The sequence below is a fragment of the Rhinatrema bivittatum genome, chromosome 11 (assembly GCF_901001135.1).
Source record: "Rhinatrema bivittatum chromosome 11, aRhiBiv1.1, whole genome shotgun sequence".
NCBI classification, from domain to species: domain Eukaryota; kingdom Metazoa; phylum Chordata; class Amphibia; order Gymnophiona; family Rhinatrematidae; genus Rhinatrema; species Rhinatrema bivittatum.
Genome location: NC_042625.1, coordinates 41,566,377 through 41,584,566, shown reverse-complemented (window position 1 = coordinate 41,584,566; position 18,190 = coordinate 41,566,377). Strand labels below are relative to the sequence as shown.

General features: G+C 43.1%; 1 protein-coding gene across 11 annotated transcripts in view; it reads left to right on the top strand.

Moving 5' to 3' along the window:
* RIMBP2 (RIMS binding protein 2) overlaps positions 1 to 18,190 on the top strand; it is a 438,584-nt gene that overhangs the window by 39,793 nt on the left and 380,601 nt on the right. For all 11 annotated transcript variants that reach the window (XM_029619910.1, XM_029619911.1, XM_029619907.1 and 8 more), the window contains exons 2-3: positions 256 to 366; positions 17,430 to 17,534. In XM_029619910.1, coding sequence (XP_029475770.1) covers positions 256 to 366; positions 17,430 to 17,534 — 216 coding nt within the window. The remainder of the gene's footprint in view (positions 1 to 255; positions 367 to 17,429; positions 17,535 to 18,190) is intronic.

Here is an 18,190-nt window from a genome sequence, read left to right as displayed (position 1 = left end):
GCATCAGCCAACGTATTACAGAGTGTGGCATATGTTGACTTTTGTGCTTACTTTTGGTATAATCTCCTGACTGGGATATGTCAAACAGTTTGCTGCAAGTGAATCACTGAAACATAAATCACTGGGTAGTGATAAAGGGATTCTCTACCTCTAATTTCCTTTGTTGCCATAAAATCCATTTTACTAGCCGTCTGTTGGGAGGAGGAATCAGAGAAATGCTGAAGTGATAGACAGTACTCTCCCCCTCTGTCATAGGAGAAAACCAGTGACCATGACTATATTCTCCGTGAGTGCTCTACCATCTCTCAACCAGTTGCCAAGGTGGAAAACCGCAGCAGCAAGCAGCAAGACGAAAAGGGAAAACTGGTAAGTAAACAACAGAGTCGTCTGAATGGCCTGATAGGCTCTATTCATTCCAAAGTTAGAGGGCGTGGTCAGAGGGTAGGGCAGCTGATCCAATGCTGATGACTTCTCGATTGCCATCTTCTGATGGGTGAATTGAGAGATGATCACGTTCCCTAGTCAATTTCAAACATATGTGACTAAGGTTTCTAATAGCAGGTATACAATAAGTTAAACAATTGACTGCACCAGCTAAATCCGGGCTTCTCAACCTATCCTGGTGATCTCACAGCACGTTGGGCTTTCAGGATATTTTACAGTGAATAGCCAGGAGATCAGTTTACATATATTGGATCTCCAATGCATGCAAATTTATCTCCTGTCTAACCATTGAGGATATCCTGAAAATCTGACTGACTTTGAGGTCACCAGGACAGTTTTGGGAAACCCTGACCTATTAAATGGTAGAAATCCACCATAGACAAGAAACAGAATAACAAAAATAGATCAGGTATGATGATGATGATATTTTGTACTTCTAGGCTACCTTTCCAAGTTTAACTCAAGGTGATTTGCAACATGTTTTCAAGTATAAATCCCTACCCAAAAGAGCTTATAATTTAACTGTGTGTCTGAATATATGGGAGATAATGCGACTTGCCCAGAATCACAAGAAATGTCAATAGGAGAATAGGATTTGGACTCTGGTTTCCCAGCCCATTGCTTTGACCACTAGTCAGTATTTCTATTCCACCCAGAGCAGAGATTCTGGTAATTGTGCAGAATAGAAATTACTATAAATAAATAAATAGGCCATTTCTCTCCCTATCTGATGAGCTCTATCATGGCGATGCAATATTGGTGCGCTTTAAACGGGCGCTCATGATTGAGCGCCCACTCTCTTAATGCACACCAATCCACCTCTCCCGGGAGCCTGATTTAATATTTAAATAGGCTGTCATGGTAAAAAGGAGGTACTAAGGAAACTTGTGTGTCCCTAGCATCTCCTCGGCATCGAGCACCCAGCAGAGGTGGCTGTCAGCAGGTTAGGAACAAAGACACTCAGTTTTACGAGCATCCGTTTTCCTAACCTGTGCACAGCCACGTGTTAGGAAAATGGATGCTTGTTAATTGAGCTTCCGTTTTCCTAACCTGACCACTGGCGACACTTTCATTTTTATATTTTTTTTTGCCGGTTCTCCTTTTTTCGGTTCCTCAACTTAATATTGCCACGATATTAAGTTGTTTACTTTTGGGTCTCTTCAACAATTAACGCCTGCTTCAGGGCAGGCGTTAATTTTTGAGAGTAAAATGTGCACGCCAGGCGCACTTCTTTTCTTTGCATCAGGGGTAATAACTGATAGCCTCACCAACACGAATTTACATGTGATGAGCGCTATTAGCTATGCACTATGCGTTTTGGATGCACTAATCCCCTTATTACATGAGGGGTTTTGGACGCGCGTCCAAACACGTGTAAAGCCATGTGCTTGGCAGAGCTCACTATATTGCATCGGCCTGTATGTGCACATTTGTGATCTGAGGACCAGTTGCATCTGCATATCTTGGTACTCTGAAACCAAACCTCATTTGGGGAACACAAGGTCCATAGCTGAGCGGTAACTCCTGGCAATCTCTGTGACAGGGAAACAGATGCACAACTCCAAAGAGAAAACCAAGGATGCACAGTGTTGGGGAGACGTGAGGTTCTTGAAGGAGGTGAAGCATACTGCAGCAGTTTGTCATGCCATGGTCAGTTTTCCAGCTGGGATTTGATCCTGTAACTTTCTGCCTCCACCCCAGGGACTCGTACCAGTATTGCTAAAGGAACAGTTCTCCTTGATGAGCTGAACCCTATGTACCCTTTTGCCTGGTGGCTCATATCTCTCCCTTCTCACTGTACTCTAATTTCAACCTGGTTTGCAAATTCCATGGAGCTATGTTCTAATTTGCTAGGTTTTATTGTCAACCTTTAAAGTTAATTTTGTAATAATCAGTAACCACTTTTGTTGCAGTTACGTATAGTAAAAGGAAGCTATACTTGTACAGGTAAGGCATGTAGTAGAGAATACTAGGTAAACTTATACTGATGGGCAGAATGGTGATTCAGCATGACAGTAATGTTTGTTCTCCCAGGTCTGACTTTATTTATGTGTTCCAAAGCTATTATTATTCTGGCAAAAAGACTTTTCATGCAAATGGCAATAGATCATTTTCTGAGAAAATGGGCTGCCCTATAGTAAACTGGCATGGTGTGCTGCAGGAAATGAGAAGTACTGGAAGCTACACTTGATAGCTATCTGATGGGGATTGTGAAAGCAGCTGAAAAAGTCTGCAGGGGAAAATAAACAGAAAAAAAAATAGTCGTCTATAATGGTTATAATCATCACTGAATCCGCATTAGTGAATATAATATCACCAAAATCCCTCCCTTCCTTTCTGAACACACTACCAAAATCCTTATCCACATGCTAATCATGTTCCGTTTTGGGTTCTGGAGCCTGCTCCATTCAATCCATCCAAAATTCAGCTGTGCGACTTATCATTCACCAGTGTCACTGCACACACATAACCCCTCTTCTCAAGTGACTGCACTGGCTCCCTCTCTGTTCCCGCTTCGCTTACTCACATAGGAGTGAACTCATTCCACAGCTCCTCACTACTTCTCCTCTCTTCTTTCTCCCTGCATCTTTCCTCTTCAAGCAACTCACTCCTGTCTGTGCTCTCCTCCTCCATCGCCAACAACAGACTCCGTGCTTTCCTCCTTTCTGTGTTGTTGGCCTGGACCAGACGTCCTGAGTCAGTGCTATCTCTAAGGCCTTCTGCAAATCCAGCCTAAAACCCACTTTTTTGAGGCTGCTTTTAAGCCATAACCCCTTTCCTGCTGATCATACCCTTGTTGGTTTTGACCAAATGCCATAATAATTGAAATTCCTGTTTGTCTCTTGAATTGGCGGTAAGCTTCACGGAGCAGGGACTGTCTGTTATGCACATTTATCCAGCAGTGTTTATGTTTCATAGAGGTATAAAAAGTTACAAATAGTAGCAGTAGGTAGTAATAAAACATAACTACCGCTCTGTCCTATATCATGGAAATATAGTAGTGGCAGCGTATCTGAAATTAGGTTTTCAATATATTGAAAGTTTGTGCTAGCAACAGTTACCTGGAAGACGGCTGGCTGGTGTTCTGAGCCCGATCACCCACATCACGAAATCCATGCACTGGATGAACTGAATTGTTTTGCTTGATCGTTTACTGGAGAGGAAAAAAATGCACCTCAAACTCAGTTCCCTGTTACAGTATCAGGTTCCTGGGAGGTCAGGCAACTGAATATATGCAGAGCGAATCTGCATCGAGCAGCCACCTGACAAGAGCAGGAAGACTCCATTCAAGGGATGAGTTTCTGTGGCTCCCATGATGCAGGGGGGCTGGGGAGATGTTCAGGCCCCGAACCTCTCGTGCTGCTACCTCACACCTAGGGCAGTGAGATTTTCCCATGGCTGCCTTTCTTTCCAGATCTGTAGCATTTTCTTTGCCTATTTATAACATGTGCACGGAGCAGGAGAGGGACCTTGGGGTGATGGTGTCTAATGATCTGAAGTCGGCGAAACAATGCGACAAGGCGATAGCTAAAGCCAGAAGAATGCTGGGCTGCATAGAGAGAGGAATATCGAGTAAGAAAAGGGAAGTGATTATTCCCTTGTACAGGTCCTTGGTGAGGCCTCACCTGGAGTACTGTGTTCAGTTCTGGAGACCGTATCTTCAAAAAGACAAAGACAAGATGGAGGCGGTACAGAGAAGGGCGACCAGGAAGGTGGAGGATCTTCATCGGATGACGTACGAGGAGAGATTGAAGAATCTAAATATGTACACCCTGGAGGAAAGGAGGAGCAGAGGTGATATGATACAGACTTTCAGATACTTGAAAGGTGTTAATGATCAAAAGACAACGACAAACCTTTTCCGAAGGAAAAAAATCAGCAGAACCAGGGGTCATGATTTGAAGCTCCAGGGAGGAAGATTCAGAACCAATGTCAGGAAGTATTTCTTCACGGAGAGGGTGGTGGATGCCTGGAATGCCCTTCCGGAGGATGTGGTGAAGACCAGAACTGTGAAGGACTTCAAAGGGGCGTGGGATAAACACTGTGGATCCATAAAGTCAAGAGGCTGCCAATGAAGAGTGGGTGACTCGCCAGAATGATGGCTACTGCCTGGAGTCAATACCCTTATTAAATAAACATACACAGGCTTGACTCCAACATCGCTCTAAGCTTCAACAGCAAGAGGAAATGTGGAAAAAAGGATTCACACTCACAAAGAGTGGAGTAGCTGGCTTGTTACGGCGGTTACTACCCCAAATCAAATAAGCCTGATACTTCACTTTCAATGCATATACAGCATAGTTCTCTGATTCAACGGCAGGGGAGAAGAAAAACTGATACTTCACACATCCAGCAGAGCTCTCTGCTTCAACGGCAGGGGAGAAGAAAAGAGGGTTCGCACTCACAAAGCGGGGAGTAGCTGGCTTGTTACGGCGGTTACTACCCCAAACCAAATGTGCCTGATACTTCACTTTCGATGCACATCCAGCATGGCTCTCTGCTTCAACGGCATGGGAGAAGAAAAACAACCAATAAGGGCTAATAACATAGTCTGGGTAAAACAAATAAGCATGGGTGCAGCTTGCTTATTGCGGCGGCTACTACCCCAAACTAATCAAGCTAGATATTTCACTTGGATGCAGCTCCATCATTGCTCTCTACATTAAAGGTGGGGGTGGAAGGGAAATAGAACCAAGAGCTAAGAGAAACAGATAAGTATGAGAGAAAATATGTGTGAAGCTTGCTGGGCAGACTAGATGGGCCATTTGGTCTTCTTCTGCCGTCATTTCTATGTTTCTATGTTTCTATGAATGGCGTAGGATACGATGGCCTTATCCATGGAAGATGGGACTAATACTCTGTCCCTTGGCTCCCTTCCTAAGTCTTCCTTTCAGGACAGGAGACTTCTGGCCTTGGCTGGATAAGGAAGGATACATCTGCTCTTTGCCCTGCTCTTCCTCAAACCTGTAGCCCCGGAGTCTCTCTGATTTGGTTGCTGCCCTAGAATTGAACGGATTCTTTGTCTCGTCTCATTTCTGAACGTAAAAAGCCAGACTCCAAATGGACAAGCTGTGAGGAGTAAACTAAGCTGATATACATCATTAGCTTTGCAGAAAGGTCTGGAGTTCAGCCAAGTGGCCACCTTGCAAGCAGTGTTCAGCTCTGCCTCCCACCCACACTTTTGTGCCGACATATGGTGCCTGCTCCTGTTACAGGCTGCAAAAGGAAGAAAAGAGAACAGATTTCAGTCAGGAGCCCCGCCAGAAATTATTTTTTATTACTCACATATTTGAGGGGGGGGGGGGAGTGACGGGGAGAGGGAGAGATACTATTATGGCTGGTTGGGGGAATGGAAGAGCGTTAAAGGTCATCTCTATGGCAAATTCCAATTTAGAAACATGTCTCCATGGAGGAGCAGCTCTGCAGACGACGGTGTCCATCTCTTCCCCCAGTCGCTGGCATGGCTGATGACCATTGCTCAGTCCCTGCTCGTGAAGGGGGCAGGCTGAGCCAGCTTTGGACTGTTTTTTTTTTATTCCTGTTGCATGCCTGCCTGGGCAGCTCTGCTCCCCTCCCCCCTCCCCCTCCCAAGAAAAGTAAGTAGGGCTGCAAACCCCTCTAGGGTCCTGCATGAACTGGAACTATTTGGTAACTGCACCTGATTTTAGAAAAGGGGATCGCTTCAGGCTCAGAGCACCTTGTTGCCTCGCCGGCCTAAGCCATAGGTTTTTGAAAGCTAAAGGGATCGCGAGGAGAAGTTCCTTGCTGCCGGCATCATGCGCTCTGAGCTGCAGGAGGTAGAGCCATGACATCCGCATGTCCTGTCCAGGTGATGGGAGGGGCTATTTGATATGCCGGCATCATTGAGTGCCGTGCTTCTGCTGGCCAGTGGCAGTAATCAACCTTCTTCAAGGAGATTTGCTCATGGCCCACATGGTTTTAGGAACTATCCTCCAGGCAGGTATTTTTTTTTTTTATCTGATTAGGTAATAAGACATTTACTGACTTTGCGGTGTTAGGGATCAACTTCCTGTTTTACTTTCAAAGCCTAAGTAAATAAGCATCAAGCAAAACACGTGACAGCGCATGAGGCGTGCAGACTGGTTGACCGAATGATCCTTTTCTGCTGATATGTTTGATGTTTCTATGTGTAGGCTATCAGGGTATGGCTCTTCATACGCAGTCCGTTCATTATTTTACATGCTCCTTTACTGCACACAGAAGATAGAATACAAAGCCCAGGACATGTTCTTTCTCTAAGAACATAAGAAGTTGCCATACTGGGTTAGACCAAGGGTCCATCAAGCCCAGCATCCCAGCCAATCCAGGTTACAAGTACCTGGCAAGTACCCAAACATTAAATAGATCCCATGCTACTAATGTCGGTGATAAGCAGTGGCTATTCCCTAAGTCACCTTGATTAATAGCAGTTTATGGACTTTTCCTCCAGGAACTTGTCCAAACCTTTTTTAAACCCAGCTACACTAACTGCACTAATCAGTCTTCTGGTGACAGTTCCAGAGCTTAATTGTGCATTGAGTGAAAAAGAATTTTCTCCGATTAATTTTAGCTGTGCTACTTGCTAACTTCATGGAGTGCCCCTAGTCCTTCTATTTTCTGAAAGATTAAATAACGAATTCACATTTATCCATTCTAGAACTCTCATGATTTTAAAGACCTCTATCATATCCCCCCACAGCCATCTCTTTTCCAAGCTGAAAAGCCCTAACCTCTTTGGCCTTTCCTCATAGGGGAGCTGCTCCATCCCCTTTATCAGGACTTTTCAGCTTGGAGAAGAGATGGCTGAGGGGGGATATGATAGAGGTGTTTAAAATCATGAGAGGTCTAGAATGGGTAGATGTGAATCGCTTTTTTACTCTTTCAGATAATAGAAAGACTATGGGGCACTCCATGAAGTTAGCATGTGGCACATTTAAAACTAATCGGAGAAAGTTCTTTTTCACTCAGCGCACAATTAAACTCTGGAATTTGTTGCCAGAAGATGTGGTTAGTGCAGTTAGTATAGCTATGTTTAAAAAAGGATTGGATAAGTTCTTGGAGGAGAAGTCTATTACCTGCTATTAATTAAGTTGACTTAGATAATAACCACTGCTATTACTAGCAACAGTAACATGGAATAGACTTAGTTTTTGGGTTCTTGCCAGGTTCTTGTGGCCTGGATTGGCTACTGTTGGAAACAGGATGCTGGGCTTGATGGACCTTTGGTCTGACTCAGTATGGCATGTTCTTCTTCTTATGTTCTTATCATTTTGGTTGCCCTTCTCTGTACCTTCTTCATCGCAACTATATCTTTTTTGAGATGTGGCTACCAGAATTGTACACAGTATTCAAGGTGTGGTCTCACCATGGAGTGATACAGAGGCATTATGACATTTTCCGTTTTATTCACCATTCCTTTCCTAATAATTCCTAACATTCTGCTTGCTTTTTTGACTGCTGCAGCACACCGAGCCGACAATTTCAACGTATTATTCACTATGATGCCTAGATCTTTTTCCTGGGTGGTAGCTCCTAATATGGAACTTAACATGTTGTAACTACAGCAAGGATTATTTTTCCCTATGTGCAACACCTTGCACTTGTCAACATTAAATTTCATCTGCCATTTGGATGCCCAATCTTCCAGTCTTGCAAAGACTTCCTTCAATTTATCATAATCCACTTAATATTTAACTACTTTGAATAATTTTGTATCATCTGCAAATTTGATTACCTCACTCCTCGTATTCCCTTTCAGATCATTTTAAACATATTGAAAAGCACCGGTCCAAGTACAGATCCTTGAGGCACTCCGCTGTTTACCCTTTTCTATTGAGAAAATTGACCATTTAATCCTACTCTCTGTTTCCTGTCTTTTAACCAGTTTGTAATCCATAAAAGGACATCGCCTCCTATCCCATGACTTTTTAGTTTTCTTAAAAGCCTCTCATGAGAGATTTTGTCAAACGCCTTCTGAAAATCCAAATACACTACATCTACCGGTTCACCTTTATTCACATTTTTATTAACCCCCTTCAAAAAAATGAAGCAGATTTGTGAGGCAAGACTTGCCATGGGTAAATGCTTGCTGTGGTCCATTAAACCATGTCTTTCTATAATGCTCTCTGATTTTGAACTTTAGAATAGTTTCCACTATTTTTCCTGGCACTGAAGTCAGGCTCACTGGTCTATAGTTTCCTGGATTGCCCCTGGAGCCCTTTTTAAATATTGGGGTTACATTGGCCACCCTCCAGTCTTCAGGTACAATGGATGATTTTAATGATAAGTTACAAATTTTAACTAATAGCTCTGAAATTTCATTTTTTAGTTCCTTCAGAACCTGGGGTGCATACCATCCAGTCCAGGTGATTTGCTACTCTTTAGTTTGCCAATCTGGCCTACTACATCTTCCAGGTTCACAGTAATTTGGTTCAGTTCAATTGACACATTACCATTGAAAACTATCTCCAGAACCGGTATCTCCCCAACATCCTCCATCATATTTCCCCTCAGCAATCTCTTCTCAAAGCTGAAGAGCCCTAACCTCTTTAGCCTTTCCTCATAGGGGAATCATTCCATTCCCTTTATCATTTTGGTTGTCCTTCTTTGTACCTTTTCTAATTCTGCTATGTCATTTTTGAGATGTGATGACCAGAACTGCCCTCAATATTCAAGATAAGGTTGCACCATGGAGTGATACAGAGGCATTATGATATTCTCTGTTTTATTCTCCATTCCTTTTCTAATAATTCCTAGCATTCTATTTGCTTTCTTGGCTGCCGCCATATACTTAGCAGATGATTTCAGCATATCCATGATGATGCCTAGATCCTTTTCCTAAATGGTGTCTCTTAATGTGGAACCTTGCATTGTGTGGCTATAATTTGGGTTGCTCCTCTCTTTATGCATCACTTTGCACTTGTCCGTATTATATGTCATCTGCCATTTGGATGCCCAGTCTCCCAGTTTTGCAAGGTCCTCTTGCAATTTCTCATAGTCCTTTTGTGATTTAACAACTTTGAATAATTTTGTATCATTAGCGAATTTGATCACCTTTCTCCACATTCCCATATCTAGGTCATTCATGAATATAATAAAAAACACTGGTCCTAGTACAGATCCCTGGGGAGCTCCACTATTCACCTTTCTCCATTGAGAAAATTGACCATTTAACCCTAGTCTCTGTTTTCTATTTTTAAACAGTTCTCAATCCATAACAGAGCTTTGCCTTTTATCCCATGAATTTTTAATTTCCTCAAGAGTCTCACGAGGGACTTTGTCAAATGCTTTCTGAAAATCCAGATTCACTATATCAGCATGCTCACCTTTATCCACATGTTTATTAACCCCTCCTAAAAAAATGAAGCAAATTGGTGAGGCAAGACTTCCCCTGGTAAATCCATGTAAATTATGTCTATCTAAGTATATGTTCAGCAATTTTGTTCTTTAGAATACTTTCAACTATTTTTCCCAGCACTGAGGTCAGGCTCACTGGTCTGCAGTTTTCCAGATCACCCCTGGAATTCTTTTTAAAAACCGGCGTTACATTTCATCACTAATAATTTTGCTCTTTCTGCAGGAGATTAAATTATGACTCTCTGAAACCGGCTTACTATCAAGAGACAAAAGCAACCAATTGCTGCAAAGTTTACTAGCTTGAGCATTTCTGCTTCCTGCAGAGAACAGAGCAGCAATTGGTTGGGTTTAGCAGTTAGCTGTTGTATGCAAATCTGTCTCATGCATATTTGTTGTGGATATCCTGAAAATCAGGCCTGTTTGAAGCTCTTGAGGGCCGGAGCTGGTCCCTCCTGCTTTAATGGGTTGGGATGCCTTTAAGCATGGACATACAAGGAAATCAGACTCTTGAGGATTCGAATCTGTGACTAAGTTGGTGACAGACTTAATGTATCTGTGGTACCCACTTAATGTATCTGTGACAGATACATTAAGTGGGTACCACAAAATGACTGGTAGACGCAAGAGTTACCAATCACCTAGCAAGTCAAAATCTGCACTTTTTTCCTTTTTTGGCAAATTATGGTAACTTTTCTTGGTAGAGTAGTGCTGTCCTCACATGGGTTTAAAATGAAGGAAATTGCATTTAGTGAGAGGGCAAATGACTAATGCATGGCATAAAAAAGAAGTAGATGAAATGCATTGTGGAGAGCGGAATAAGCTCATCTCCATTAAGTAAATTGATGCTCAATTCAACTGTATTACTCAATAATTATTTTCTTGTAACTCAGTGCATGAAATCATTGCCAATTAAAAGTGATGATCGCATTAAGAGTGCTTAAATGGCTGTTCACCAGAAGTGCTATGAAGTAATTAATAATGACATTGTGTTTCATGGCAGAATTCAGCCATGGGAAGGAAGACTGGTGTAAAAGGGGACAGACTCAGTGAGATGAAACATCAACAAAAGAAATAAAAACACCCTGAAAAAGGCACGTTCTTAAATGAATTTGTAATAATTATGGAGAGTCACTAGGGGCCGCTAACACTTAGAATGCCTGCTAATATTTAACAGAGGGGAGATAGTGTCCTTGGGACGTCTTCCAACCCAGCTCTTGCATTTGTAGTTGTTTTGCCCTGGGGATTTTCACGGGCACAACATGCACATGCAAAAAAGGTTCATTGCTCCCTTTCTTGTGGGCTTTATACCTTGTGCACATGCTGCATATCTTGATACAGTGATTCAGTTACAAATGTCTATTTTAGTATGATACGAAAATATTTTTCATGCCATTTAGTGACTCAATTCATTAATGCCCTGGTGGGAGTAGCTAAAATTAAAGTTAATTCCTAGCAATTATAAACAACATTTTCCATGGAAAGTTTTTTATCAAAGCTACATAAATATTTTTTAATTGAAAAAAAAAAAAACCAAATGAATAATTGTCATGCTCAGTATTGTGTTCATTTGGGGTCCTTACCAGTGCCAATAATGGGCTTCTGAAATAAATTCAGCCAGTCAAAATGCTTGAGCAGCAAGTCAGCATTCGAGAACGTGTAATATTTATTCATTAGCCCAAAGGAAGGCTTCCCAGGTTTGGAAGGGAGATTTATCCTGACTGACCCTTAAGAGCAAGTGCCCAGTCTTGCCCCAAGGTGCCAGACTGGAAACTATGTAACAAAGCCACGCCTGTTAGCAAAGGAATGTAGACTGTGAGTAGTAGTCAGCTTTAATCTTTGGTTTTCTATTTTATTCTGACATGCTAACTTCCTGCGATATAGAGACAATGATTAGCCATAAAGAAGTGGTCCCTCCGTCATTAAATATCTTTGATATGCTCATTGCTTACTTGCAGCACATAGAAACATAGAAACGACGGCAGAAGAAGACCAATCGGCCCATCCAGTCTGCCCAGCAAGCTTCACACTTCTTTTTTCTCATACTTATCTGTTTCTCTTGGCTCTTAGTAACCTTAGGTTCTATTTCCCTTTCACCCCCACCATTAATGTAGAGAGCAGTGATGGAGCTGCTTCCAAGTGAAATATTAAGTTTGATTAGTTGGGTAAGCGGCAGCATAGCTCTCTGCCGTTGAAGCAGAGAGCAATGCTGGATATGCGTGAAGTATTAGTTTTTCTTCTCCCCTGCCGTTGAAGCAGAGAGCAATGCTGGATATGCGTGAAGTATTAGTTTTTCTTCTCCCCTGCCGTTGAAGCAGGGAGCTATGCTGGATATGCATTGAAAGTGAAGTATGTCTTGAAAGTCACATTAACTATCATCAAATATTGAAAAGCCTAATAATTGGTAATTGAATAAGCCTAATAATTGGTAATACCTATAGCCCATGAACCCATCCCTGTTTTTTGTTTTTAGTTTTTTTCTTTTTTTAATTTGGAGATGGCAGCCCTCCATCCTTCCGCTCCGTGAAGGTGGAACACCAACCACTGGCCACTGGCATCCCGCTCCGTGAATGCCTCTGTGGCTACTGCCGCTCCATGCACTGTTTTGCTGCCTCCTCTTTATACGCGTCCTCCAGACCTGATGGATCCACAGTGTTTATCCCACGCCCCTTTGAAGTCCTTCACAGTTTTGGACTTCACCACTTCCTCCGGAAGGGCATTCCAGGCATCTACCACTCTCTCCGTGAAGAAATACTTCCTGACATTGGTTCTTAGTCTTCCTCCCTGGAGCCTCAGCTCGTGACCTCTGGTTCTGCTGATTTTTTTCTGACAGAAAAGGTTTGTCGTTGTCTTTGGATCGTTAAAGTTTTTCAAGTATCTGAAAGTCTGAATCATATCACCCCTGCTCCTCCTTTCCTCCAGGGTGTACATATTTAGATTATTCAATCTCTCCTCGTATGACATCCGATGAAGACCCTCCACCTTTCTGGTCGCCCTTCTCTGTACCGCTTCAATCTTGTCTCTGTCTCTTTGTAGATACGGTCTCTAGAACTGAACACAGTACTCCAGGTGAGGCCTCACCAAGGACCTGTACAAGGGGATAATCACTTCCCTTTTCTTACTCGATATTCCTCTCTCTATGGAGCCCAGCATTCTTCTGGCTTTTGCTATCGCCTTGTCACATTGTTTCGCAGACTTCATATCATTAGACACTATAACCCCAAGGTCTCTCTCCTGCTCCGTGCACATCAACCTTTCCCCCCCCAATCGAATACAGTGCATTCGGATTTCCACTCCCCATATGCATGAGTTTGCACTTCTTGGCATTGAATCTCAGTTGCCATATCTTCGACCACTCTTCCAGTTTCCTTAAATCCCGTCTCATTCTCTCCACTCCTTCCGGCGTGTCCACTCTGTTGCAGATCTTAGTGTCGTCCGCAAAAAGACAAATCTTACCTTCTATTCCATCCACAATGTCGCTCACAAAGATATTGAACAGGACCGGTCCCAACACCGATCCTTGCGGTACACCACTTAAAACCACTCTCTCTTCAGAGAAAGTTCCATTTACCATCACACATTGTCTTCTGTCCGTCAACCAATTTGCAATCCAGGTCACCAACTCGACACTCACTCCTAATCTTCTCGTTTTATTCACCAGTCTCCTATTGGGAGCCGTATCAAAAGCTTTGCTGAAATCCAAGTAGATGACATCGAGCGCTCTTCCTCAATCCAATTCCTTGGTTACCCAGTCAAAAAAGTCAATCAGATTTGTCTGACAGGATCTTCCCCTGGTGAATCCATGCTGCCTCAGGTCCAGTAATTCTCCGGACTGTAGATAGTTCACTATTCTCACTTTCAACAGTGACTCCATTACTTTTCCCACCACCGAAGTGAGGCTAACCGGTCTGTAGTTACCAGCCTCCTCTCTGTTCCCACTCTTGTGAAGCGAGACCACCACCGCTCTTCTCCAATCACTCGGCACCACTCCCGTTTCTAGGGATCCATTGAACAGGTCCTTCAGCAGACCCGCCAGCACATCTCTGAGCTCCCTCAGTATCCTTGGATGAATCCCATACTGTATGAGGACAGAACAATCCTTACGTCAGAGATGTTCTCCCCAGGGTTCAGTTTTCTATCTTTTGCCTCTCTTTTTATTTTTAAACAATCTATGTTTCCCCCAGCCAAGCCATGAAGCCGGCATCAGGAGGTTTTGCAGGGCTCTTCTGCTAAAAGATCCCCTATTGATGCGCCATTCTTTACACTGCGATAAAATAACCACTAGAGGGCAGCAATGGGTAAAAAATACTGTGCAGGAGCAACTCTGATCCAAATTGCTCAGAACACTTTATACCAGCAACTCTCTCTTATGCGCTCAAATTTTTCTCCCTCCTATAAGTTCCCTGACTCCTATTCAACAACAATAGATCTTTCTCATCTCTAACTCTCATTTTTTTTGTTTAAACTCTTTTTATTAATCATTGAAAGTTTACAAAGGCAATGAACCAGCACTCAGGTTTTTGTATTACAAGGACGTGCAGTGCTATCACATAAACAGCTAATCAGCGAACATTGACTCTAGTGCGATCTTGTATAGCTCCACAAAAGTCTATAGTCGCCCACCAGCAGTGGTTCTGCAGCTGGTGGATCACTTTATTAAGAGAGTAACACACTAGTCACAAACGGGCCAATGCTCCGAGGCAAGCGCCCGCTCTCCCGACGCGTGCCCAGGCCACTCTCCTGGGTGCGCGATTCACTATGCAAATGAGGGCCGCATTAATAAGGAGGTGACGGCTGTCAGCGGGTTTAACAGCCGACGCTTAATTTTACCGGCATCGGTTGTCGAACCCGCTGACAGCCACGGGTAAGGAAAACAGACGCCGGCACAATTGAGCGTCCATTTTCCAACCCGCGGGCCACGGGCAGATTTTTTTTTTTTTAAGATTTTTTATTTTTTTTTATTTTTGGGGCCCCCAACTTAATATCGCTATGATATTAAGTCGTAGGGTGTTCAAAAAAGTACTTTTCTCTGCTTTTCTATACACTTTCCCAGTGCTGGCCGAAATTAACTCCTGCCTTTGGGCAGGAGTTAATTTCAGAGAGTAAAATGTGCGGCTTGGCACTTCGGGGGGGGGGGGGGGGGGTTGGCCATGCGTTTTCCACGCGCTATTACCCGTTACTGTATAAGGGGCAAAAATAGTGCGTGGAAAACGCGCGTCCAGACGGGGGCTAACGGTGCGCTCAGCTGAGCGCACAGTATGGTGTGCTCGGCGCTTGGCCAAGCACACCATACTGAATCTGCCTGAAAGAAAAGAAATATTCTTCTGCACTTCCTACTCCCCCACCCTCCCCTAAATTCAGGGGTGGATTGGCCTATCGGGCATCCCCCGGTGGGCCGATCGCTCCAGTCACGTGGTCTGCCGTGCGCAGCAGTGACAGAGCCGCGCTCGGCAGACCACGTGATGTGTCCTGGGCCGGCCTGGGCGGCGAATACCCGGGCCGGTCCGACATCGTGAATCCGCCGCTGCCTAAATTGCAGGATCCTGAAGAGAAAACTAGAAAAGAACTTTACAAATGCCACAACTTTACATTGTTAAGCGTGTCACAGAAAAGTCAAGAGTAAAAACAAAAGTAATCAGAGGGTAAGCCATTGAGAATTAGACTGCGAGCCACTGGGGATAAAGATTGAAGATATATTTCCCAACGCTTCATAAAGTCCCTTTTCTTTTTAAACCATTCAATTTTCTCTGTGTATTTATCCATAATACAAGTATGATGAAGCAAATTACGAAACTGTGTTATCGTTGGTGGGTCTTAGGGAAATCCATTTTTGCAGCACACATTTTTTGGCAAGTAAAATCGCTAGTCTACGCCACCACTGGACATATTTGCTAGGAAAGGAAATACCCCTGGTATCATCCCAGAGAAACACCTTAGTACTGCAAGCAAATGAAATCCCACACATTTTAAGCAAATATCTGTGCACATAGTTCCAAAACAAACGAATATGTGGACAGGACCAAAACTGGTACCCAAGCGTACTACGAGGGTCACTGCATTTAAAGCATTGCCTATTCCCTTGGTTTCTCATCTTGTTAGCTTGAGCAGAAGCCACGTAGAATCTGTGCAAGAATTGGAACTGAATCTCCTGAAGAGGAATAGTTACGGAGAGAGACAAAGCACGTGTGAAACATCCCTTATAATAAGGAGGAGCTAAGTGGGTGCCCAAATCTTTATTCTAGCTATCCACCGTGACATCCCAACGGAGAGCAGGCTGATATTTATTTAATAATTTGAACCAGAAGGCTAATCTTTGTCGGGCGGGGTCAACCATGTCTAAAAAAATCTGATAGGATTTCCCAAGCATGATTGTGGGGAGCTGGCAGAGTTAGGGACTGTACATAGTGACGCAGTTGCAGATAAGCATAGACATGCTGAGGTGGGAGCCCATAAGTTTTTGTAAGGTCTGAAATGCTTGTATAACATTAAAGTCATCTACCACATGAACTATTGCCTTGCCTTTAGTGTACCAGTCCATGAATATCTCATTTTGCATACCAGGTAGGAAATCTTTGTTTCCTAAAATGGGTAAGAAATGAGTAATCTGTCTGGGAAATTGCAACCTCCAGCACACCCAACACCAGGCCGCTAGAGTAGGTTGTATTAATAAACTATGGCGAAGATGAAAGGAGAGTATTTGAGGTGTTTTATGTAAGATATATGAGAGTCGCAAGGGTTTGATTTGAAGGTGTTCAGTCACCAAGGGAGTATAATAATGGGGGTCCATAATCCAGTCAGCTGCATACCTCAATTGGCTAACTCTCATTTTAAGAGTTTTCAGATCATAATTGGGAATAAAGTAGAGGTTGTGAGCAGGTAACGCAATTATTTTATTTTCCATTTACGGTGGTGCTCATTTTTATCCATTGCTGAGTTTGCTCTGTCAGAATTTAAATCCGTGAAGCTATACGGGCAAAATTCCTTTGGCTTTCCGCAGTGATTTCTCTACTTTGTCATTTCTTCGGCTGATCAGATTTGATCCTGAGTTTTTCTTGTTCATTCAATGCCCTGATGGCATGAATGTGACTGCTGTACTCAGAGGTGCCTCCAGGACCAAATATCCTATTAGGCAAAGTGGGCACCTACCCCGAGGGTGTCTCGTAGCCACAGGGTGCCGTGCGCCTTTAAGGCAGGGCTTTCCAAACCTGGTGATCCCCATAGCTGGGTGGATTTTTCAGGATACCCACAATGAATATGCATGAGATTCATTTGCATACCCATTATATGCAAATGTATCTCATGCGTGCTCCTTGTGGATATCCTGAAATGCTGTAAGGGGTCACTAGGACAGGTCTGGAATATCCTGCTTTAAGGGGGAGCAGGTCTAGCTGAGAGAGGGTGGGCTAGAGGAAGGATCAAGAAAAGCTCATTAATCATGGCTTATCTTTGGCTCCGGTGCTGCAGCTTCTGAGGCACCCCCACTCCTCCTCCTGCACCCTCAGCTTCAGAGGGGACCCACTCCTGTGCCCAGGGGTAAATCCGGCACAGGGTGCCTCATGTCCACCTGTTAATGAAACTTCCAAGGGCCCCGGAGCTTGCTGTTCTTGACCAGTAATTATTCTGTTCCACAGCCCAAGAGAGACAGCAGCGACACCCCAAAGAAGGAGACGAACCACAGATCTGATACCAAGATTACGCGGAAACCACTGGCACTGAAGCTAAGCAAAAAGAACAAGGTTAGTGAACAGCTGGGACCATTGGATTAAGGTACAAGATGGGGATAGAAATGAGCATTCACTGGGAAAAGTAGGTCCTCAGTTGTAAAAGTAAATATAATTTTAGTATGGCCCTGGGGATTAAGTGGAAGACGGTCTAAAAAAGCCGTGAGGAATTAAAACAAGGAATAGCCGAAAGTCCTTAAAAAATCTGTTTATTGATTAAGTGATTGCCCGACTCTAGGCCTGAGTTTCGCCCATTGGGGGGCTGCTTCAGGTGCTATAAAAAAATAAATAATTTAAATTAAAAAAAACACACAGATACAAAAATAACTTGACATAGGCTATTGAGCAGATAAAGAATTATAATCGTATAAGATAATTAATAAATGTCTAATAGAAAATACAAATACAGGATAGTACAAACTTGTTCTGAAATGAGGAGGAGACAATTGAGAAGAACTTCAGCAAAGCAAGGGCACATGCAAAATTACTTAGATTACCTAAAAAACACAGGTTGTCACTTTTAGGATGTGCTTTTCAATCACTCAAACCTAATAAAATAATAATTAAGTAATTAAAAATATGGAAAAAGCAACTATCTTAAAAGGAAAAATGAAATTATTTATATAAAAAACCGTACCTCATTTAAAACGGGAATGAAAAGTTCAGTGGGT